The sequence below is a fragment of the Lissotriton helveticus genome, chromosome 6, assembly GCF_964261635.1.
Source record: "Lissotriton helveticus chromosome 6, aLisHel1.1, whole genome shotgun sequence".
Lineage (NCBI taxonomy): Eukaryota > Metazoa > Chordata > Amphibia > Caudata > Salamandridae > Lissotriton > Lissotriton helveticus.
The window spans coordinates 230,961,621-230,986,923 of NC_136067.1; the positions used below are offsets into that span (position 1 = coordinate 230,961,621).

At 44.2% G+C, this 25,303-nt stretch overlaps 1 protein-coding gene across 1 annotated transcript in view; it reads left to right on the top strand.

The window, feature by feature from the left end:
• The window catches only part of LOC144762464 (meprin A subunit alpha-like), a 108,703-nt gene that overhangs the window by 37,082 nt on the left and 46,318 nt on the right, over positions 1-25,303 (top strand). The window contains exons 10-11 of the mRNA XM_078647675.1: positions 4,313-4,528; positions 21,589-22,062. Of these exons, the coding sequence (XP_078503801.1) occupies positions 4,313-4,528; positions 21,589-22,062 (690 nt within the window). The remainder of the gene's footprint in view (positions 1-4,312; positions 4,529-21,588; positions 22,063-25,303) is intronic.

Sequence of the window (25,303 nt, forward strand, 5' to 3'; positions counted from 1 at the left end):
AGAAAGAGTGCTGGTGTCCGAAGCTGTGCTCAGAAGCCTGTGGCCGGTGTAATTAAATGTCGGCGCGCTGAATATCAATGCTGAGTAGTCCTAAATCCAGTACCAGTCCACTGGATCAAATTAAGCACTGGTCACAGGGGTCATCTTGTAGGGGACATTGCAGAGGTATATGCACGACAGTTTGTGAGTTCAGCTTTATGGTGGCTGACTGTCATTAGTTTAAAAAAGGTTTGTCAGATCATCCCATTTCAAAGACAAGAGGTATTTTTAAAGGTCTTCTCGTTGAAGGGATGCACACCATGACCTGGGCCATGTAATTAAACCCTTTAGTAATCCTGGATCCACCTTGCCTAGTCAACCACTCTTCCATGACCACTTTTCCTCTTTAAAAAGTTTCCATGTAAATATGTACATTTTCCACTAGGACAAACCTAGTCTCGATATCTTCACGGTCTGCCTTAACTTTTGATTTTGTCGCAGCCTAGCACAAACAGATAACTGCGGTTGGTGCTTTGTGCATTTTGTCACTATTTGTAATTCAAATTATATTCTACTTATTGAATCTTTATTGTTTTGGTGTCATTTTGTTCATTACAACTTACTCCAATATTCTAAATTGGTATAGGATTTTTCTTGTGTTGTGTTTAGACTTTACTACTGTTTGAGTGATGCATAAATATTTTACACAAGCCAAGCCTGACTGCTTTGTGCCAACCTACCAGAGGGCTATGCACATGTTTATTTAGTGAACTTAGTGGTCACCCTGACAAGGATTGCAATTATTATTTAAAGTTGGTTCTCACCCCCTTCAATTAATACTCCATTTCCTTACATTAGTGTTCAACGGTGGGATTCAGTAAGTGTGTTGTTATAGTGTTGCTCAGTGATTGATTTGTGTTAAACCAAAAAAACCTTGTTATGGTCTAACTTCAAAATCGATTTCTGATTTTTAAATCCTTCTATGTGTCTATTTGGGAAATTATTTCATTTTTCCTAAATTTCACTCATATTTTGCACCTGTGAGTTTTGCAAGAATGGAGGGGAACCTCAGTACTGGAGTACTACTCATGGCCTCAAGCACAATGTAAATGCTTGTCTTAGTGGCCAACCTACAACCTTGTGCTCTAACAGCCAAATGCACCCTAGCAACGACTTACAAAAGACATCAAGGGCAACAAACCAGTAGTATACAGTCTGCATCAAACTCTATATGCAAATGTGCAAGGGCGTTTAAGCTTGTACTAGACCAGAAACTCATCCTCTTATACAAGCTACTGCTTGCATCAAATCTCAACAAGAAATATTGTGGATTTGGCTACAAGCCACACCAGTGGTTGGGTTCAAATCCAAAGTTGCCCACGTGAAGAAACTGTCTAAATCTGAAAATTATGCAGACTCCTTAGAATATTACATGTGTTTGGATTCGTCCAGTTGGGGGAAATGATTAGGAATTTGCAACAGTCAAAGTAACGGATGGCAAGAATCTGGATTAAGACTTCATGAGAATGAAAGCAATAACAATACATCTGTGTGTGTGTTGTGGCACAGACTGACAAGGCGGGGGAACCAACTGGTCTCTGACAATGAAACCTCAGCTGACACCTCCAGCAGAAACCCCTTACCCTCACAGGGTCATTGTGTTGGTCACTTTATTTGGGGCAGGGCTACCACCATTGATTTTTGTATTGCATGGGTCCACATGGGAGGCACTGCAGACACAGTCAGCCCCCCCCCCCAAAAATTGCTAATTGCTCATCAGGGCTATTGTTTTTTTTTCCACACAGCAAGTTCCATTTTGGGGGGGGTGGGTGTTTTATGAAAAACACAAAAGGCCTCTGCACCAGCAGAGGGTCTTTTAGAAAAGAGATTCTTGCAATGCAGATGGGGATCTCTAACTATATGGTGGGTGGTCCTCTGCCTGGGGAAGAGAACAAACCCTGCTCTTTCTCAGCTGTCTGGTGTGCTGCACATCAATAATTGAATGATGCCCAAAGTGTATTCCTCGGTACTAAAAATTGTAGAGAAGTATGGCAGTGAAGAAGTGAGGTAGTAGGCAGTGACTGCCAAGCAAATTAGGTTGGGGTTGGAAAAAGTATTATCATTGAAGGTTTGCAGTGTGACCTTCCACTGATGTGGAACGTTGTGATTCAGGCGCTATTACTGACTTCTCGGTATGGCGGACACAGGATCCCATATCCTGTACGTTAATGACAGTGCCAGTTGGTGAGACCTGTTGAGGAATTTGCAAATTGCATGGAAATTTTCTTTTTCTGCTAGTAATCTCTGAGAATCATAATATGCCTCAATATTGTCTCACTTACTTTCTGGAAACTTCAAAGATCTTGAAACTGCAGCAAGCAGATATTGCTTCAAATTCAACCCCATCATATGCTTGTGAAAAACATCTGTTATGTTATAATATTATTCTGGTGGCAATAATAGAACGCGAATGCCAATGATTCATATGCTACATTCTGTCCAAATCATGATGATTTACTGCAGGTGTTCTAGATTAAAAAGTCATGTTTGCAAACCCCCATGGAAAGGCAGAAGGGGCTTCTCCAAGTACTAATTAAGGAGCAGAAAGCAGTCCAAAAACCCTTCCGTCTAACCTGAGATATCATGTGGACAAAAGAATGAACAAGACACGATGAAGAGATATGAGACGGAATGTCAGTGATTCTTATGAATTTGGGTGCAAGGAAGGGAGGGACGTTTCTAAATATACCTTTGGGACCAACGCCTCGCATTTAATTCAGTGAATCTGAAGCAGAGTGGATCAAATATAATCATATTTTCCCCGGCCTGCAAGCAGCCCAATCTGCCTTTGTAGACAAAAATCAACCATATGCAAATCAGTATTTGTCATATTTTAATAAGAACAATCAAGTTCGAACCGCCAGTCCACATCCCCTTGAGAGAGGCTCACAAGCAACACCTGAACTTTTTGTTTTTCTCAGTATGATGCCCTAAGTGCAACAGGCATGCCCAGGTGTGGGTGCCGTTTTCTCCTTCCATAGGAATCAAGTTGCACTTCACTCAAGAGGCCCAATAGGCTGAAACGTTAATTATAGCTTACCACGAAAAGTATTCCCCGCAGAGAATTACAACGCGGTTATTACAACAGCCGCGTTGAAACCACGCATACCATTACACCGCAAGTCGGAACAACAACTTGCGGGGGGAGCAAAAGGTGTTGGATTTAAAATCCAACACCTTCCCTACTTTTGCACATACTGGAGTTGGAATAGTAAATTATACTATTCCAACATCCAGCGCCCCCACTCGTTGTTATGACTTTTGGGGTAATGGTATGCGTAGTTACAACGCGGTCGTTGTAACGACCGTGTTGTAATTCCCTGCGGGGAAAAAGCATGCGTTAAAAAGAGGTATATTCAGCTGGAACTGATCTGGGGTTGCCTATGTTCCATTTACTGGGGACCTGGCTGGCAGTTTGGGCTGAACTGTTTCAACTTGAACAGAACTAAGTCTGATGTGTGTGAGGGTGGGTCTTTTCTGGAGTGGCATAGTGGGCATAAAATTGGTGAACTGGAATGAATCTCAAAGGAATTTACAGGTGACTGGAAATAATTCAAGCATTCCACTGACCACAATTTTGTTTTCCTCGGTTTCCATAAGACAGCCATGTGTGAGTGAACAGCCACCTGAAAACAAGATTCTAGGAATGATAGGGTCCAACAGAGTGACCTCAAATGGTACATTCGAGGAGACCTCACTTTAGAAACCTGTTTTTCAATAGAGCGATCATTATCCTGGATAAAAGTCAGATTTTTCAATTTGTAATGGGTGCATCAAGGACACTTGGAGCACACCAGACGGGACAGCGTTCCACTGTTTGATATACTGGTGCAACGCATGAATATTTCGGAAAAACTTTTTAAAAAATGGTATTCCATAGTGGTTGCATGGTGGGGAGGGTTTGTTGAGGTAGATGGGAGTGATTTTTAGAACGATTAAATGTAAACCCATCAACCCGAGTGCTGGAGCTGAGAGGATCAAATACAAATTTACTGTAATCATTTATATTCTTATACACAGCAATACAGCAGGTCTTTGAGCCAAGATAGAGCTAACTAAATGACGCAATTCATGTACATTTTTGGAATTGAGTGTTTCAGGTTTGTTGACTTACACGATCATCCTCAGAGGCTGATAAAAAAGTGTTATAGTAATTATGGCCATAGTATCACGCACTTTAAAGATCCAAAATTCCACAGTTGTCATTTCAAGACCTGCACTAAAATTATGTCAAAATGTCGATTCAAAGTGTTGCATTGCATTTTTCCTACAGATGCTGGATATTTCATGAGTTTTAACACCAACTCAGGAACTGCGGGTAACAGTGCTCTTTTGGAATCCCGCATCCTGTACCCCAAGAGATCAGAGCAGTGCCTGCAGTTTTTCTACAGGATGACTGGAAACCCCACAGATAAGCTTGTGATCTGGGTTAGAAAGGACGATGGTGCTGGAAACGTTCGCAAGTTGCAAAAAGTGCACACTTTTACAGGTATTTATGAATTATATTAAATTGATAGTTTGGAATATGAATAAGACTAAGAATGTTGGTATGTGCCGTTAATTTATCTTCCCAGCATCAAGGTAGAGTATGCATTTTTTGCACATTTACAACTCGATTTAATTAACTTGATGAAGACCATGGTTTCCATTAATTTTAATCTATTAATTGTCTTATGAAACTTTGATAACTAAAGAAGCTTAACTAGAGTCTTTTAAGTTCTTGTGAGTGGAGGGTCTTGCGGTAGTTCGCGCGGGGGGTTAATTTAAAAATAAAATTAACTTACCTTCCTGGGTCCCGCGTCATCTCTGCTCCTGACCTGCTCTCCTGCTTTCCTGCCTCTGGCAGGAACAGAAAGCAGCTTACATGGAGAAAGGCCAGAGTGCGCATGACTGGATTGGTCGGCCTCAGGGGGCTGACCAAACAGTCAGCGCCGTTAGCAGTGGGCAAGGCACTCCTCTCCTGCCCTGAAGCACACCTGCCCACCCCCAACCAAACACTTCTGCTTTCTGGCAGTGCAAGAAGCAGAAGCATAAAATGGTAGTTTTAGCATTTTGTGTTTCTGCTTCTCGCACTGTGAGAAAGCACTGGGGCGATGCTCCTCCGCCCTATTGGTAGTTGGTAACATCACAAGTAGTGACATCACAGAAAGTGAAATCGCTGGACTATTGATCTTATTTGTCATTACTGAAGAGACCTAACGTGGATATCAGTAACATGGACAAAAAGATAAATATACAAATTAAATAAGTCCATATATTTTAAAACTGTATTAAATGGATTACATTTGTCACATTGGATGGAATAGCTAGGTGCAGATTTCACAAAGATGTATATTATTTACTCCTTGTTAACTGATTATTTACAGATGAATGCATGATACAGTTTCCAGTTCTACTTCATAAAGGGGGGAGATGCTGTTGAGGTAATGAGGGGTGGGATCATTCAAAATATAAAATGACACAAGAGAAAACCACTCACATCGTGGATATAATTGCAAATCTCAAAAGGCTCCCTTATCTTTCTGTGCCGTTATTGTGCTACCTTAGGATGACATTAATTCTTTGTCATTTGTTTTAACGTAAATCCTCTCACGAGTATCCCACACACATGCTAAGAGACGTAGTACAATCTTTTTTGTGTGTGGGCTCTTTACTCGCCAGAATTATGTTAAGTGCAAAAACACAACACATATAGTACAAAATTACAAGACACCATTGCAAACAAAGATTGTACATCAATAAAAAAAGACTTAGAACAACCAAGACCACTGCTAAATCATACATTGACTTGAAGGTATGCTTCAGATTCAAGGGGTTTTCAAATCAACGTTTTTGATTTGGCGTTAAAACTGTAGGAAGTAGAAGTGGCTGCCTTTAGCACTGGTGGAACCCTGTGCGACAATGTTGGTGCCCCCCAATGACTCGCTCTGCCACAGATTCCCTCATTACCACCCTTTAACAGTGCCCCTCAAGTCTCCATAACCACATTCTCGCTCAGATGTATTTATTTTGATTTACAGCTTCACTGATACCAGTGTAGGGTGTCAGAGAACTTTATATCACACATTACACAGAGACATACAATCATACATGTGTAAATCACAAAAGGTAATGTTACATAAGACAAAGGACTAGGAGTCACATGACAATCATACTAGTAGGCAGTATAGCTTAATAGTGATTGATCTAGTGAAACACAAACTCTGAATTTAGAACGTAATACCATGGTTGGGGGATCTCTTTAATAACCAGAATTGATTTCTGTCCAAGTGAACCCTTTTTGCAACATTAGGGTAATCAAAGACTGGAGAAAAAACATAACCCTGTAATTTATATCTTGCAGTTTGCATGCAGCTCTTAGATGACAGGTGATAGCTCATTGTTCTATGTTAGGATTTTGACTTATAAACTGCAAGTAACAATAGGATCTCTCTGACAAAAGCAGTAACCCACTGGCCTATTTACGTTATGTGGACTTAGTGATCTGCATGGTACAGTTCTTTTCAGTAGGCAAATTAACCCCCTGTGCTACCTTTCCACAAGTCAAAACTTCTACTTGACAAAACTCCATCTCTCTCTAGGAAGAACATCGACCACCAGAGTTATCATGACATTTTTATTGTTGCCGGAAATTGCTGGAGGCCAGGAAGGAGGCAAAAAGTGCTTTCAGAAACATAATATACTCGCAAACATGACGTCCCCACCTGAAATCAGCGCTCAGTGCGATCTCATCGGTCGCACCTCCCTAGAGCCTTCCTGCTCAAGGGTCCTGTGACCTTAATGACAGAGTCACTGTTGCTCTAGGGTGTACTGCTTCGTAGGCCTGCCCAAAAGTCTCGAGGTGAGCTTCAATAGGGGTTGTGGTGGACAGGCCTTCAAGGTTAACCCATACTTGCCACCACTATGGTCCACCTGCTGGTGCTCAGACACCATTCTTCTAAGGTCTAGCATGGAAATGTGCTCTCTTAGGAGAGTGGTCGGGTGGCTGTTCATGAAGGCTACACCTGGTTCCCCAGTTCCAAATTCGGCAGCTCTGACCATAGTGCCACATCCTCTCTCCCCACTGAACACCATTCTGCCTAAATGAGAGAAACTCGTGCTGCCTTCAACTACAACCCAATGGTGCCCCGCTATGAACATTCAAATTAGGCACTAGACAAGAGCAATATGCTGCCTTAAAAAAAGTGACATCATCCTGTAAAAACCAAACACTCATAAAGAATGTTAGATTAAGTAAACGCATGTGAAATGTAAGCAGGAACAACATAGTTACCTTAACGCTTTTCCACTTATTATTCAGAAATCATGAGTTATTTTGCATGAAAAGTTAAGGCATGACTACAGGGCCGGAAGGGATCAGTTTCAATGTCCATTGCTTATGTCCTAACAAAACATAAGCAATATGGTTTAAAAAAAACACATTTTTGAATACAGAGCCGCAATATGCATTTTGTTTTCCAATCCGCCCATCAAGCAGGTTTTTTTTAACATACTTTATTGATGACTGTAACATCACATCCAATGCAATGAATATTATAAAGAGACAGTCTTTTTTGTACTTTTGATAGGTACAACATATACGTTACATGAATCTACCATATGTTTTTCATACTATTCGACAGGAAATGAATAACAAATTATTCCTGATGCCAACGTGAGTACCAGGTCATTGCAGCTATGGCAGATAAAATTACAGCATAAAGCATTTACATTTCCAATTAACGAGAAAATCAGATTCAACCATGTCCCCTCCCACCCTAACCCTCCCAACCCACACTCCTGGTCAGTCGATTTGTAGCTTCCATAGTAACCGGAAGGGGATGTTAGTAGCGTAGCGTGACTCTGAGGAATCTGCAGCGCCCACAGGTTATGATGTATGGGTCTGAGTCTCGGAACCTAATGTTAAAGAGTCCCAGCATGAAACTATGTGTTATGGGGGTGGGGCACCCTGTGGGGGCAGTAAGTCAAGTGATTCGAACTCATGTAGCATGATCTCCCACTCCATCGAAATGAGTTGCTTTCGTAACCCCCTCTCTTCTTCCCTCACTGGATCATGTCGACCTGCCAGCTAGATACCGTTGGACATCTGGGGGATTTCCAGCTCATGGTGAGGCCTCTTACTGCCAATATGAGGGTCAAGTCTAAGAACCTCAGTCGTACCTTCTGCACCTTTGTGCATCTACTGGGCCTATGAGGTAGTTCAGGGCGTCATCCGAGACAGGGATTTGCGTGACTTCGCTCAGAGATTGGCGAACTCCCTCCCAGTAGTCCCAAAGGCAAGGGCAGGACCACAGCATGTGAAGGAAGTCCACCTCGTCCCCTTTACAACGGGGGCAACAATGAGAGGCGTCCGGGAACATGCGATGAATCCTCTTGGGGGTGAGATACAACCGATGAATGACCATCGTCTGAATAAATTTTAGTTTAGCATTACGGGTCACTCTTTTTGGGTGTTCTAGCATGCTCTTCCAAGCCTTGTCAGTGATTTCCGTAGTAGAATCCTCGGACCATTGTGTTCTAAGGGATGTAAGTGTAGTTGCGGCGTGTGCCCGAATACCCGTGTACAGCCAATGGACCAGGTGTCTGCCATTCCCCATGTAGTGTAAGAGATGTACCAAATTATGTTGTGAAGGTTCACTGCGTTGTGGGGCCCTTGTGTTCTTTATGTAATGGGATACAGCAGCATGTAGTAAGTACAAACGTGTTGGTGCGCCCGTAGCCTGAAGAAAGGAGTTGTGATCAAGCAAGCTACTGTCTCCGAAGAACGCCCCGACGTCCTCCACATCCGCCTCCACCAAATCATGTATTCTGGCCTTCGGAGCCTACCTTGCAGTGTGGGGATGCCCCAGAGGGGGATGTTCGCCGTCAAGCAGGTATTGCAGTGCATCCTGGAATGGTGCTGATCGGTCTTGAACATTTCCATCGGGCCTCCCCAATTGCGTATTCACACCACAACCCTTGACCTCTTGGAACTTCCACACCCGCATGGATTGCCGATTCCGGTCTCCGCTGATTCACACGCCATCCCTTATCCCTTGCGAACTGCTTGTCCGCTATCACTCTGGACGCTCACCTGCACTGATCCCATATCAGCACTGCCACCAACCCAGTCCTGATGAAGATCCCGATTAAGGTGGATCGAAACGCCGTCGACCGTTCATCGCGATCATAGGCGCTCCATACAAAGTGGTTCACGAATAATACAATCAAATAGAAACAAACTCCTCAAGCTACCTGGAACCACATTGTGTCATTCCTTCACTGTATATATCTATGCACAAGTCACTTTGCGCCGTCCACGGTGATCACATTGTCACTTGCGCCGCTACCGTGTTTGTCACTCACACACTCTGAGCACCAAGTACAATTTGGGTTGTTATCATTTGTTTTATTTGTATATCGCAGTGCTGTCACAACTGCCAGTTGCCTTGTGTTCCTTTTTCCATAAATTTTCTACATAAATGATGCCATGAGCACATGCAATAACCAAATAGAGCCTCCTTACTTCCTTTCGATAATGTTGTATTCATATCCTTTCTAATTGCCTTTTAATAATACCAGTTGGGATATCATATGTTTTTATCATACTCTCTACTCCAATCCCAACTCAGTTGACGGGTTCTTGCTCCTGTTGTGCCGCACCACTGGATGCGAATTGCGCACTTACATCCCCACCAGGCAGGCATGCTGCACTACTGGACGCGCATCGTACAATGACATCCCCATCAGGCTGGCACGCTGCACTACTGGATGCACATTGTGCAATGACATCCCCACCAGGCAGGCACGCTGCACTACTGGACGCACATCGTACAATGACATCCCCACCAGACAGGCATGCTGCGCTACTGGATGTGCATTGTGCAATGACATCCCCACCAGGCAGGCATGCTGCACTACCGGATGTGCATTGTGCAATGACATCCTCACCAGGCAAGCACACTGCACCACTGGATGCACATTGTGCACTTACATCCCCACCAGGCATCCACCCTGCACCACTGGATGCACATTGTGCACTTACATCCCCACCAGGCAGGCACGCAGCACCACTGGATGCACATTGTGCAGTTACATCCTGTTAGAAATGGGATTTCTGGTTGGCTGAGGCTTGCGCCACAGCCAGGCAGAAACCACCACTCTAGTCAGGGTGAGGGGGAAACACACACTGTTGATAACCTTTGCTCACCCCCTTGGTAGCTTGGCACGAGCAGACAGGCTTATCCCCAAGGCAATGTGTAAAGTATTTGCACCAACACCCACAATAACACTGTAAAACACCACAAATGGACACTACATCAGTTATTATAAAAATATAAATATCTTTATATAGCTTAGGTCAGATAAAAACGCCCAAAAATGCACATACATAAATTACTCCTTCATCAGAAATAGTCTTTTGAAAAATGCTCACTTTGGCAATGTTCTTTTAGTATTCTTTATGCCTCTTAAATCAGTTCCTTGTTATGTTTCTAGCCAAAAGCAAGGCTCACTTCAGTAATGTTCCCTTGGGCTCACAGTGCACCCTTATAACACAGTTCACCTTTGTGACCTTTGAGCTCACACAGTTCACGCTAAAATGGGGAAAAAAAAGATGTCTCCTGGTCAGCAGTACCCCGGCTCTGTTAAGCGAGGCAATGTTCTCAAGAATGCCCACACTGCTGTCTACTTTCCCCTCCTACAGCACGAGCAGGCTCTAATTATCACCAAAGATATGAACGTATCAATTGTCGCCGCCGTAGCGCGGGAGGTGCTGACTCCAGAAATTACCCCCTACTAAGAAATGCGGCCGGCAACAGCTTTAAATCACCTCGTGGCGCCAACACACACATTACCTTAGTTGCGGCGGAACGGAGAGGGTTTGGCAGTCCGTGTGACTGCAGAGGCAATTTCCTTTGTGAGAGGCTCCCCTGCTTCCGAGGCCGTCCTTCCAACGTCAGGGGAGCGGGGAAGCCTCGTTGCTAGGAGACGCCCCGCGCCTCCTCCAGTGCCTACACAGCTCTTCGCAGTCGAGCCCCTTGGTTGCTAGGGGACACCCAACGCTGTGGCCAATCCCAGCCCGGCGATCCCCTGACGTCAACATCGGTGGGGGGGGAAAGTGGCACTCACGAAGCTCCCGGGCCACTGGCAGTGATTCCTGATGCTGTGATCTCGTGCCTCCCGGGCACCGGCGGTGAACGTAGCCCCCACAATGCAGTAACGCTGAAGGGCGGGGCCGCTTCAGAGCTCCCGGCTCAGCGGCAAACTTGGTCACGACACCTCAAACCAGACGGGGGATGGCAAGGACAAAGTGCCAGTCCTCCGATGATCACATAATTACCGTGCATGTCAGTCAGGCGGCTCGAAGAACCTCAGCAGCATTTCGGGGGCACACAGGTCAGCCCAGAGTCAGCAGGGATAGCGGAGCACGATGTAGGGCGAGCTTGAGGGAAGTCCATAGGGTAACTTTTATGTTCCTGAGTTAAAACAGGAGGCCAGCTCTCTTCTGGTCCTTGGAGACTCTCAGGACACGGCACACAGCAAAGTCCCTTGTCCTCACCCTTGGTAGATTCAGCAAACTGCAGGTCAGCCCCAGAACACACAGCAAGGGCAGTCTTCCTTTCCAGTCTCTTCAGCTGATCTTCTTGGGCAGAGATTCCTCTTGATTGCAGAAGTAGTCTAATTTACAGGGGTCTCAGGTCTTACTCTTATACCCCAAAAGTATTTGTTCTTCATGTGTGAGGGGTCCAGGATCCAGTCCCAACCAGTTCTAGGTGCCCTCTGCCAGGGCAGGTCTTCTTCCTTTGTGAGTGTGGGCCAGGGCCATTAGATGCACCGCAGGAGGTGGAGCCAGCATTGTGGAAGGCAGGCCTAGTCCTATTCAGGGCCAGGTGCAACTCCTCCCACCACTCTAAGTGTATATAGGTCTATTCAGCCTAGGGGTGACCCCCCAGCCTCCTGCAGCCACCATCTAGCCCCTGTCACTCACAAACCAGACAGTCAATACAAAAACAGGCAGAGGCACACAGAAAGGTTGAACAGGAAAATAGCCACTTTCTAAAGTGCTATTTTCAAACACGGAATTTAAAAACCATCTTTCCTAAAAGATGGGTTATCGGGGGGGCGCTAGAGGGCGCACTGCGGAATGGCTGGCTAATTAGGCAGCTCCGCCGGACGGCTCCTTTTATTTGCTAAAACATCGGGTATAAAGTCGCGGACTCAGATGCCAAACTAAACATTAAAGTGGCGGAAGGTATCCAGCACAAGATGGAGTGATTATTATCGTCGAAAAAGCTACTGAGCGGCAGAATTTCGACTCGTAAGGACAGCCGATGGTCGCGACTGGAACGGGCAAGATGGCGGCTGCCCGGGAACTGTCGGAACAGTAGACGACTCGTACTCCTGGTCAACTCACTGCAGAGACGCGCCGATACCCAGAAGCGAACCTGTGAGTAAATATGGCAATGAACGTGTGTTGATGAATGCCACGTTAGACAGAACAGACTCTGATACACCGAGAACGCTGCTTGGTCTCATGCTGGGATTCGTTGATAGCTTTCTGACGATTTTGGAGCGCATACATCGTTTCTGCACGAACATGCCAGCACTCGCTTAAATCTACAAAGCGCAATAACATACAACACCACAACGTTTGTGGGACATTGTTATACCGCCGGTAAGGCAGACGTAGGATAATTCTGATTCAACGCGGCAGTGTGCATATAAAGGCGCGAAAAACGAACACTAAGATGGCGGCGCCCGAATCGGTGCAATACTTTGCTGACGTCATATCACTACTTATGGAATCTAACTGTGAGTAAAACCCGCAGGTACGTGTAAAAACGCCTCAGAAGTGTATATTAGACATGTGTGCTGTGCTATGACACCTGTGGACACTGATTTGTACTGGAGATCAATCGCTTGCCGTGTATAACTGTGGACTACACACCAGGTGTTGTTGTAATGTCGGACTGCGCACTGGGCATGTCACTGCTGGTTAAGGATACGTGCTGAGGAACCGGAGGTGGTGTTGGCCTCACAGCCCTTTCCACCATAGGTGTCGATACCGGATTGTGACCACACAGTACCACGCGCAACTTGTAAATGCAGAGGACCACAGTGATATCCACCGTTCAACGCCACAAACGCAAGGAACGCTGTGCCACATACGGTACATAGACTGTGTCTAAAGAAGTGTTGCAATGTGGCATAATGTACTGATCGATGTCGTCAGGTGCTATCACTATACCGAATAGCGCTATGGTGACTCGCGTTTTTCACAACGATAACGTGGTGTCGGCCACTTTAGGTAGTGTGAATCATGCATGTTGCGAAATTAAGGACACGGCATAAGCAACGGTCACCATCTATCGAAAACGTAATAGTTTTAATATAGCACAGCGTGTGACAGCGTCAACAAGTGCTTTCCACACCGACTCATCAGCGCAACATATGCCGGCTCTATGAGGCGATAACTATAGAACACACTTACCGAATACCTTCCAGGACTAGACTGCATAGATCAATCAATATTACAGATACCAACAACGATACAGAGATCACAGCGTCGACCGCAGCTCTACGAGCCAGTGCAGCACCATAGACGACCACGCCGGAACTGCAAGACGGGAGCAATAGAGAACACCGCCGTCACAGCACTCCAAGAGGCGAAAGCCCCACAAAATGGGGAAACCAGACAAGCAACAACCAAAACTCAACTTCGAGCAACGACGAACTGTTAGAGGATCGCAACCGCATTCAGATACGGAGACTGAATCAGAACGCACACCACCCAAAGGCATGGAGGCTATGCTGAAGGCAATACAGGACAGTCTACAGGACATGCATGGCAAAATGGACCATTTAACGACACGAATGGACACCATGGCTGTCAAAGTGGATCGACATGGCGAGCGGTTGGATGAAGCGGAAACCAGGATATCTGCAGTAGAAGATGAATCACGTGCAAGCACCTCCAAATGCACGGGTTTCGAGAAGATTTTGGAAGTTATTAAGTCTAAGTCCGAGGATTTGGAAGCGAGATCACGCCGAAACAACATACGCATAGCGGGCGTACCGGAATCGACAAACATAGGTAACATGGAGACGTATGTGGAGGAAATGTGCCTTTCCATGTTTGGCAAGGACAAACTATCCCATGTTTTCATTGTGGAAAGGGAACATAGAACACTGGCGCCACGGCCACCTCCGGGAACACCACTGAGACCAATAGTGGCCCGTATACTAAACTACCGCGACAGAGATGCAATTCTACGAATGGCGCGGAACAGAAGGATCTTCAATACCAATCCAACAAGCTTCAATTCTACCCTGACTACACGCAGGCAGTCCAACAAGCTCGTAGGGAATTCAACGGAGCAAAGACGAAATTGCGAGAACTTCAAGTGGAATACGCCATGCTCTACCCTGCGAGACTGAAAGTGACCTGGGAAGGTAAATCAACACTTCTCACTTCTCCTAAGGCGGCGAACGAATTCATAAAGAAAATCACAAACCACCACAAAAACGACCAGCGTCAACAGCAGGCTCAAGTTGAAGACTGAAAGTAGATGGTATATTCAAGTTTCTCTATCGCGTCTACTGAGTTAAGGAAGGCATGACTTGGTAATGTCGACGTCTCTTTCCGATGTCAATGAAAAGACACGATCACAACACCGGTGGGTAAGACTTAACTATATGTCATTATTGACTATTGATGAGTGGACTGACCTCCCCACTATGTACAATGGAATGTATGTACTGCTTTATACTTACAACACGCTATGGAGAGTGCGTAGGGTAAGATACAGTCGTAATGGCAGGTATTTGCAAATGTAATGTTACACTGTCCACGCACAATATAGCAGATTTATCTGATGTGGGATGCAAACAGTCAATATCTAGAGCAATGATGCTCGCCTACGTCACAAAGCGTTGCTTAGACCTGAAGCTCACTGCTTGATGATGAAGGGAAAGAAACATTCATTGTCTGCCTGTGATACGCAACTATACAAACTACTAACTGTTTCTACACAAGGCACCCAGATGATAGTTCATAATTCAATACTGTGCCCTCATTCCTGCTCTGTAACCAAGTTACAGTAAGACAGGCATTCCATATTTCTGTTACTGTGAGGGCACACTCCTCCTGTTTTTGTAAATGTATCTGCTTCACGAATTACATGTTAGTAGCACGGTGCGGCACTACACATACCACACACTATCAGTGACACACTAGCTGTCTGCAAGGTGTATACATATTGTACTTAAGTTGTAATTGTGTGCTTGCTCGCACTTACAAGTGATTATGGACAACTGTTATTATAACAGCATGAATTCACTGTTGTTGGGTGTTCTATATACATGGCAAGAGTCCAGTGACTATTTGAGATAGCATAACCGTCCACATCCGCTAGTTCGGATGGTGTTGTGCAGTCCGGGCAGACCCCCGATTGGGTGTTCCCCGACACAGTTAAATACAAATGGGATGTTCATCGAGGGTATGGCATCAGCAGGATTGGGCTGCTGTTGTGGGGCGGGGGGAGGAGGGGGGGATTGTTATGGTTATTTATAATTATTTATAGATCAGACTACTTGAGATGCATTGCCTGCAACCGGCTGTACCACTTACATCATTATATACACAGAAACCGCCTGCACTGTTACTACGATGTACTGTGGCTCCTCCTCGGCAGGGGTGGAGAGACAGTTATACTTGCTTACAACTCTTACTATGGCTAGTCCTGTACATCCGACCAGAGCATTAAATGTCCTGTCATGGAATGTTAGAGGTTACACTAACCCCAAGAAAATTCGTCACATATTCGCTTGCTTAGACAGGTGGCACATTGACATTGTTATGTTTCAGGAGACGCATGAATCTCCACACTCGCATGCACAGGTGGGGAGACGATGGGCTGAATCAATGCACTGTTCCAAATACTCGTCCTATGCTAGGGGTGTATCTATACTGGTAAAAAAAGGCACGAATTTCAGAGTGAACACAACAACACTGGACACAAATGGGAGGTATGTAATAGTGAAGGGCAGCATACGAGGCAGGCAGATAACACTAGTAAACACATACGACCCGAATACGGATACACCGGACTTCTTCCGGGACGTTTGGCAATACCTAAGCACTGATGCTGGTCAACTACTGTTGTGGGGAGGCGATTTTAATATTGCACTAGACGATACACTCGACAGATCAGGGAGCACGACGGAACATCACACACGCGCTAGGACCGAATTACTAGACGTTATGATCGACTTATCCCTGAAAGATATCTGGAGGGTGCGACATCCCGGGATCAAAGAAGCGACACATACATCCGTGCAGCACACCAGCTGGTCGAGAATAGATTACTGGTTGGGAATGGCCGACATTTTATTATGGACCCACGCCATAACACACATGCCCAAAACACTATCAGATCACAACCCCGTCAAACTGTCGTTACACATCCCGAATTATATACCCCCACCGTACAGTTGGCGCTTCAATACCAACGCACTCACAGACCCCCTATATGTGGACACCATTGGTAAGGCTATCAAAGAATACTTCCTACTCAATGCAGACACCACGGAAGACACTGGACTCCTATGGGAAGCGTTCAAATCAACAATACGGGGGGTCTGTATAAGCACGACCGCTGGTATACTAAAAGATATCAGAACACAGATTTCACGGTGCGAAACCTCACTATGTGCTCTAGAACGTCAATATGAATTGACCCCAACTCCAATCATACTGAGAGACATTAGAAATATGCTTATGGAACATCAAAAATTCACCGCAGACGAAATTAAATATCTGAGCAAACGCCATGTTGCTAGATCGTACGGGGAAGGCGGTAGACCGGGTAGAGCTCTAGCTACTAAAATATGCACTGGACACAAACAACACATAATCACAAAGACTATTGAGGCGGATGGAATAACACACACAGACCAGGCGGGCATACTACAAAGTTTTGTACGCACATACCAGGACTTATATACATCACGGCCAGTTGCCACTCAACGAGAAACACTGCAATATCTTGATGATATTGCTATTGCTTGGCTGTCTGATAACCAGAGACAGTATCTAGCCCAGCCATTAACGAGGGAGGAAATAACCGAAGTCATAGCGACATTGCCAAACGGACAAGCACCAGGACCAGATGGATTCACTTGTGAATTCTAGAAAACGTTCAGTGACTTGTTAGCTCCTTATCTAGTTGATATGTTCGGGGAGGCACTTGAAGCGAAGATTCTTCCAGCCACAATACGAGAGGCAATGATAATAGCATTACTAAAACCAGGTAAAGACCCCGAAACTTGCAACTCCTATCATCCCCTATCCCTGCTAAATGTGGATTCCAAAATATTAGCTAAAGTTCTGGATGCCCGATTGCAACCACTTATGTTGGCACTAGTTCTCCCGGATCAATCGGGATTCATCCCCTCTAGGAACACCACGCACAACACCAGAATGCTATTTGCCACCGCACATTACCTTACACCGTCCGCCAAGGCAGCAGCGATCATGTTGGACGCTGCTAAAGCTTTCGACTCCATTGAATGGTCATATCTGATAACGATACTACATCGGATGGGCTTTCCTCGGATATTCATTCAATGGATACAATTACTTTACACCAAGCCATTGGCTAGGGTTAAAATAAATGGCTATGTATCAGAGACCATCAATATAGAGAGAGGGACGAGACAGGGCTGCCCCCTGTCCCCTCTACTGTTCGCACTAGCACTGGAACCGCTAGCCTGCATAGTGAGACAGAAACATCACCACCTAGCAATTCAAATCCCAAATAGACCATTGCACATCTCCTTATATGCAGACGACATGTTATTGTACGTCAAGGACACGGCCGTCAATCTGGACCCGCTCCTGAGAGTATACATTAGATTCGGGGGATGTTCGGGCCTACAAATCAATTGGGACAAATCCTCCATATTTCCACTGACTGACTCCACCCAACGACATATGCCAGAATACCCGCTAGAGTGGCAGACAGACCCTATAAGATACCTGGGAATTTGGTTTCACCGGGATCCTGAGGTGGTTATCAGAACCAATTATGGCAAAGCGATTGACACACTCGAAGACAAAGTCACGAGATGGATCCAACTCCCACTGTCACTGGCCGACAGGATGGCAATTGTGAAGATGGTAGTCCTCCCTAAACTGCTCTATCTGTTCAATAACATTCCGATCCAGCCCCCAAAAGAGGGATTCAAACGCAATTGCGACACTGATACTTAAGCTCATATGGGCAGGCAAAAAAGCGCGCATAAAGCTAGACACGTTAACACTACCTATTTACAAGGGAGGTTGGGGGGTACCAGACTTCTGGTTATATTACCTGTGCGCTCAGGCCCAATTTGCCACACACTGGTACCACACAACACCATATCTAACCCATGTTGCGGTGGAGGAAGGAGATGCAGCCCCGATTCCATTAGATGCAATAATAACGCATACCAGACCTCCGCTCCATAATAACGACATAAACACAATCGACACCACGAACTCAGCTTGGAGAGCTCTAGGCCGCATGATGCGTAAACTCCCGCTATATGCTCCAGCACTGCCTCTGCATCACCACCCAAATCTGTCTGTCACTAGTGAAGAAGTGGGTGTGAACTTATTAAAACAAGTGGGTTTATGTACAATGGGCGACATCTATAAAGATGGTGCATTTATTACAGAACAGGACTTAGCCTTTATTCAGAACCCGACAATGCTCTTCCATTTCACATTCCACAGACTCAAAGGGGTGTTGAAACAGCCCTTTCCGACCTTCCCGAACGAACCGCCGACAATGGACACCCTACAGCTGTTGATTACCTCTACGAACACATCACATTTGGTCTCACGACTTTACACTCAAGCGCAGGCAGAATTAGACCGTAGAGCAACCAAAGCACTGGATAAGTGGAATAATCTGCTAGACACACCTCTTACAGACAAAGAATGGGAAACTACATGCACACTCACGAAAATGCTCACGCCAAATGGTAATCTGCGAATAATCCATTTCAAATACCTGCACCAGGTATATTACACTCCAGCCCAATTATATAGGTACGGATTACGTGAGGAAGCAAGGTGTAAAAGATGTGGACATGACCAAGCAGATTTTATACACTTGGCCTGGAACTGTGTGAAGATACAGGCCTTTTGGATGGCAGTAGTGGAAAAGCTGACCGAAATGATAGGAGTGGCGATTGCATGCACAGTCCCGTGCTGCCTCTTGGGGCTACTATATAACGTAAAGGCGACAAAACGTAAATTTTGCGTAATAGCATTATTATTAGCCAAACGCAGAATTTTTATGTGCTGGGACAGCCCAAACACACCCCAGATACAACAATGGATGAAGGACATGTCATATTGTCAGGATACTCTTCAGACATACGAGGAGTCCCTACCTCCGAGATCTAGACCCAGAGACTACTGGACATACTTCACGACATATCTAAACACACAAGTAGAGGATTAAGAGACACACGACCTAAACTGATATCTAGCATACAGATTACTGGACAGGGGTTTCATATATACCAAGACATTGATTTGTGGAGCTGGGGTTGGAATGCGGTAGTGGGCTGATCTGGTTAGGTTATATATATGTTATTTAAATAAAACTGTAAAACTGAGACCAACTGATATTGTAAACGCGGCTGGCCCACAGTGGTTGTAGGCGGCTTGCTGTGTATTTAAACAACTGTTGCTCATAATACTTGCTCACTATTCCTTGATTCGCAAGCACGCTGGCGGCCTATTTGGCTTGTGGGCACTAAGCTGTGTATATTATGTGCATACCAACAATAAAGGTCTTGGAACAAAAAAAAAAAAAAAAAAAAAAGATGGGTTATCAAATTCTGAGTTCAGGGATACCAGACTTCAGCCTCCCATCTTCCTCCTATGGGGAGACATACAGATACACATGGGACACAGCATTTCCCATTCAATCCTATGGGCAAGATGGCCGTTCAATAGTGAAACACGAAATTGGCAGTATTTCACTATCAGGACATGTCACCCACACTAGTACATGTCCTACCTTTCACATACACTGCACCCTGCCCACGGTGGTACCTTGGGCCTACCATAGGGGTGTCCAGTTTGTAAGAAAAGGGAAGGGTCAGGCCTGGTCAGTGTGTACACTGGCCAGGACAACATGGCAGTTCACAGACTGCGCACAGGCACTGCGGTGGCAGGCCTGAGACACCATTTTAGGGCTACTCATGTGAGTGACACAATCAGTGCTGCAGGCCCACTAGTAGCATTTGAATTAGCAGCCCTGGCACACTCAGTGCCCTTTACTAGGGACTTTACAGGTAAAACAAATATGCCAATCATTAATAACCAATCACAGTAATAATTTACAGGGAGAACATATGCACGTTAGCACTGATTAGCAGTGGTAAAGTGCTCAGGGTCCAATTGCCAACAACCACAGGTCAGGAAAAACAAGGGAGGAATAAGCAAAAAGTTTGGGGATAACCCTGCAAAAAGGGCCATTTTCAACACATCCCCACCAGGCAGGAACGCTGCACCACTGGATGCACATTGTGCACTTACATCCCTACCAGGCAGGCATGCTGCACCACTGGGCGCTCATCGTGCAGTGATATCCCCATCAGACAGGGACACATGAGGTGTAGAGGAAGAAATCAGGTGATTATTCGAGGGAAGGAGAGGTTGATGGTAAGTCAGTCAGCAATAGCAGGTCTGTTGTGGATGTTCCGGAACCCCGAGTTAGGAGGAGGCATGCGTGGCACAATGATTATGTGTGCGATTTATTGTGCATACTTCCATTGGATCCTCATTGTGATTATAGTGTATTATTTGAACTGATGTTTAGTTATTTTTGTGTTCGTTTTTTTCATATGTACTGTTACTGTTGTTTTGTATTCCTTCATTTTTGTTATATTATTAGAAATGGAGATGTGTTGTATCCTGGCAACCTGTTCTAGGTAACCTAGTGATGTCTGAGTCTTCCATTGTTCTGGAAGCTTGGAGAGAGCTGGGTCAGTTGCTGCCAGGAAAGGAGATTTCAGGGGTTGTTTCAGTTATCATAATAAACATTTCCTCAACCTTACAAGTGTGTCACCCTTTTTAAAAGTTAACTGATCTAAATGAACACAAATAGAGCAATTAAAATGGAAAGCCCACGTATTGTAATCTGGTGCTCATGTAAAGTGCCATAGGGCCTTTGGGCCAAGTTCGCGCTATACAAAAACAGAAAATAAATACAGTACTTTTCCGAGTAAATAGTATAAATTCAGGCATAATGAAAAATAGAATCGCATACAAGTCACCTAAAAATAAATCCATTAAAGAATGAAGGGCCGCAAGTTTGACTCGGTTGCTGCAAGTGAATCATCCTCTTCTGCAGCAGTTGTGTCTCTTGTAGGGATTTACTTCTCATGAAAAATTACTCACGTATTGGAGCCTTAACTGGCAACTACACTGAGCGTTTCTAGCATAAATAAATGTTATTTTGGCCAGAAATATATGTTTAACAAAGTTCTCTGTTTTTTCTTCTTCAGGTGACAACGATCACAGCTGGAAAATTGCCCACGTCACCCTGAACGTGAACGCAAAGTTCCGGTACGTCTTTCAAGCCATAGAGGCCTCACCCGGAAGCGCTACTGCAAAGATACTGGTGGATGACATCACCCTGACGGAAACCCCGTGCCCGGGTGCTGTCTGGCAGATTCGGAATTACACTCACATTCTTCAAACCACCAAGAAAGGAGACCTCATGAAGAGTGCTTGCTTCTCCAGCCCGGAAGGCTACGGCTTCGGGGTCAACCTCTACCCCCATGGCCAGAACTATTCTTCCTACACTGGGTACACTGGCATCTCTTTCCACCTATGCAGCGGGGAGAACGACGGGATCCTGGAATGGCCGGCTCTGAACAGGCAGGCGATTCTGACAGTGCTCGACCAGGACCCAGACGTCAAGCTCCGGATGTCTTCCAGCAGGAGCTTCACAACTAGCAAGGACCACATTTTAAATGGTAAGTAATGAGGCTGCAAGCAGTGGGCAACAAAGGCTTGAATCCACAAAACTATGGTGTATCTTTTAGTGACTATTACTCCATTTACTTTGTATCTAATTTTGTCAAAGTAACTTTGTATGCAGTCACCATTTCATCCTTAGCCAAAGGTGGTGGAAATATAAACCTACCAGCAGCAATGATTCAGCATGTCAAACTTTCACATTTGTGTAAATAAGTTCCCACTAACTGCTTCAACATAGGCTTATTACGCCTCTGTTTATTGTTCCCATTTTAAATGTATTGGGAATCTGGCCTGCCTTTCATAGTCCAGGCTTGCCATTGTACCCTACATACGCTATAGTTACATAATACAAGTAGAAGCTGAAGTTGACGATGGACTTAATGAACAGCTACACGCAAACTAATCTGAAGTATAATCTGTCTATCTATCTATTTATCTATCTATCTCAGTTATGTTAAATTACGTAGTACGTTTTGATATGTAGATTTGTAAAGGGCACTCTCACTTGGGAGGATATCCTGGCTGTGAGCAGATGTATTTCTAGACAATACTAGAGGCTAATATAATTAGTGGAAAAGTCAAGTTTTCAACTTCTTGCGGAATTAAATCAGTGAGGTTTAGGAGTGATGTAGGATATATATGTACATGTACACACACACATACATATATTACGGGACACAAGACCTGTAATGGCTTATGCTTCCTCTCATCTCCCCTGCCACAGAATATGAACAATTTGCAGATTTCAACAAGAAATTTTGTTTCTAGCTCAAATCAATGAAAATATTACTGCCAGAGTATATGCCACCTAATTTGTCATTTTTTAGTCATAATTTAAATAACCTTGCTGCATATTTTGGTTCTCCATTTTCTCCATTGCTATTGTCGTTAGCCCTGCAGAGGCTATGGTACTGTCATAATCATTGTGCAACCCATATTTATGCTTTAATCATTCTTATAAAAGCACCCAAACATTTATATGGAAATAAATATCTATTTTGTAAAACTCAACGTACACAAATGCAAAGGAACTAGATCTGTCAACAAGATAAGATAATTGCATGTTCAGTAATCTAGATCACTGGCAGAATCTGAAGTAAATCAGCTTGTCTCTGCTATGTTAGTATGTGTGTCTCTGTACCAATACCACTGTCTGTGTTTCAATGAAATATAATAGCAGCTGACCTTACGGGAGCGCACAAGAATGCACTTTACCACTGTTAACCACTGCTTAATCCCTAAAACATGGTAGGATTGACTTACACCTGATTGGCATATTAATGTATTTATAGGTCCATAGTAAAGTGGTATACTATACATCCAGGGCCCGTAAATTAAATACTACTAGTTGGCCTTCATCCCTTATTGTGCCACCACTTAAGTAGCTCCTTAAAACACCTGAATTCTGCCATTGCAGTCTGAAGGCAGTTTAAATTACCAATTTAACTTTGCAATATAACTACCCTTGCAAAGCCTTAAACTCCCCTTTTATTGCCTATGTCACCCCTAAGGTAGGCCTAGGTAGCCCCTTGGGCAGTGTGCATTGTAATTAAAAGGTTGGATATATAATTTTACGTTTTACATGCACTGGTAGTGAAAAATTCTTAAATTAGTTTTTTACTACTATGAGGCTTACCTCTCCCATAGGATAACATTGGGTTGCCTTAAGAATTAACATTTGATTGGGAACAGGTAAACGTTTCATGTTTGGTGTCAGAGAAATTGTAATAATAAATCCTCTATTGGCAAAGTCAGATTTTAAGTTACAATATTGAGACTGCCAATTTAAGATATTTGCCATTTTTTTGGTGCCTTCAGCCTGTTCTTTATACAAAGAGAAATGCTGGCCCTGCGATTTTTGATAGCTATATTTTGAGCAACAAACCAAATCCTTGTTATGATTTGTATGGTCGAATTTATTTAAACCATTTACTTTTTCATATAAATCTCATTAAGTTAAAGCATTGATTGCATGAGAAAAACACTACGTACATACAATTTATACAAAAACATTTGACAAAGAATTTTAACAAAAATACATAAATACATATGACAAAATGACATCCAATCATTAAGTGTACATAAATATACAAATACGGTCATACGAGAAGCATCAGTCGTTATGTAGTATTAAGCAATGAAGCTATTTGCAGTAAGGAAAAGAAAACAAAATGAATTGTAACAAATGCAAATTTTCAATTGTCTGATAAATAAACTTGAATTCTTTCTGCTATTGCCAATTCCTTTCTGCTATTGCCGACGCGTTTCGAACTCGCTCTGGCATTTGGCAAGTTCTCATCAGGGCTTTCTCGTATTATTCTTCTGAAAATTATGTACAAAGAAAATGAGTGAGATTTTGCAATCCTCATTTTCGTCCCCTATATACATTGCCCCCTACCAAGACTTTCTAGAAAACGTGTACCTTTATTTTCAAGTTGGCAGCGGGTTTTCAATTTTCAAGAGATCCTATTCAATCAATGTAGATTCGGTTCTAGAAAATTACAACGAACCAAATTACAATATAGTAATGGTCAGGACAGCCTGCGCCTAGATGGCCAGAGGACAATCTTGGAAAATTACCTTCAAACCAGTAGTCTGCACTTCTGTTTGGTAAATATTTGAAACAGCCGTGCGTGGGACAAAAATCAGCTCCCACCCGCCAGCCGGCGGTGGACACATCTTATTGCACCTACAAGGAGAGTTTAAAGTCACTCAACTATTCCAATCGGTTTTACAAACAGCGGTTTGGAACGAGTAGAACGGGTAACAGAACCGGGTGCCTACCTTATTGTTGGCGCTTGGGCTGTTTAAATGCAGTTCCCCTGTTTTTCTAACTTCTAGCCGGTTTCAGTTCGTTTTTATGTTCGTTTTTATGTTCTAAAATGACAAACACGGACAGTGTGAGCCCGCTCCTGTGTCATGCGCGGTATCACTAAGCGTTACCTATCTTTGTGCTTACCTAAATGTTGGTGATCTTGAAGAAACACACGCTCCCAAGTGCACTCCAAACCAATCCAGGGAGTCACTCGTTTGACTAAGTCGCCATCTTAAAAAGCAGACATGTGATCGTCAATGCGTGTCACATGACTGTCACATGACTGTCAGGGCTATCCGGGCTTTATGGGAGTTGGAGTCCCATTTTGCATTCTGATATTTTCCTAAGTAAAAGTCTACATAAAAGGTTCCACTTGAGCACTGTAATATATCAAAGCGGATTACAATCGTGAAATCTCAGAC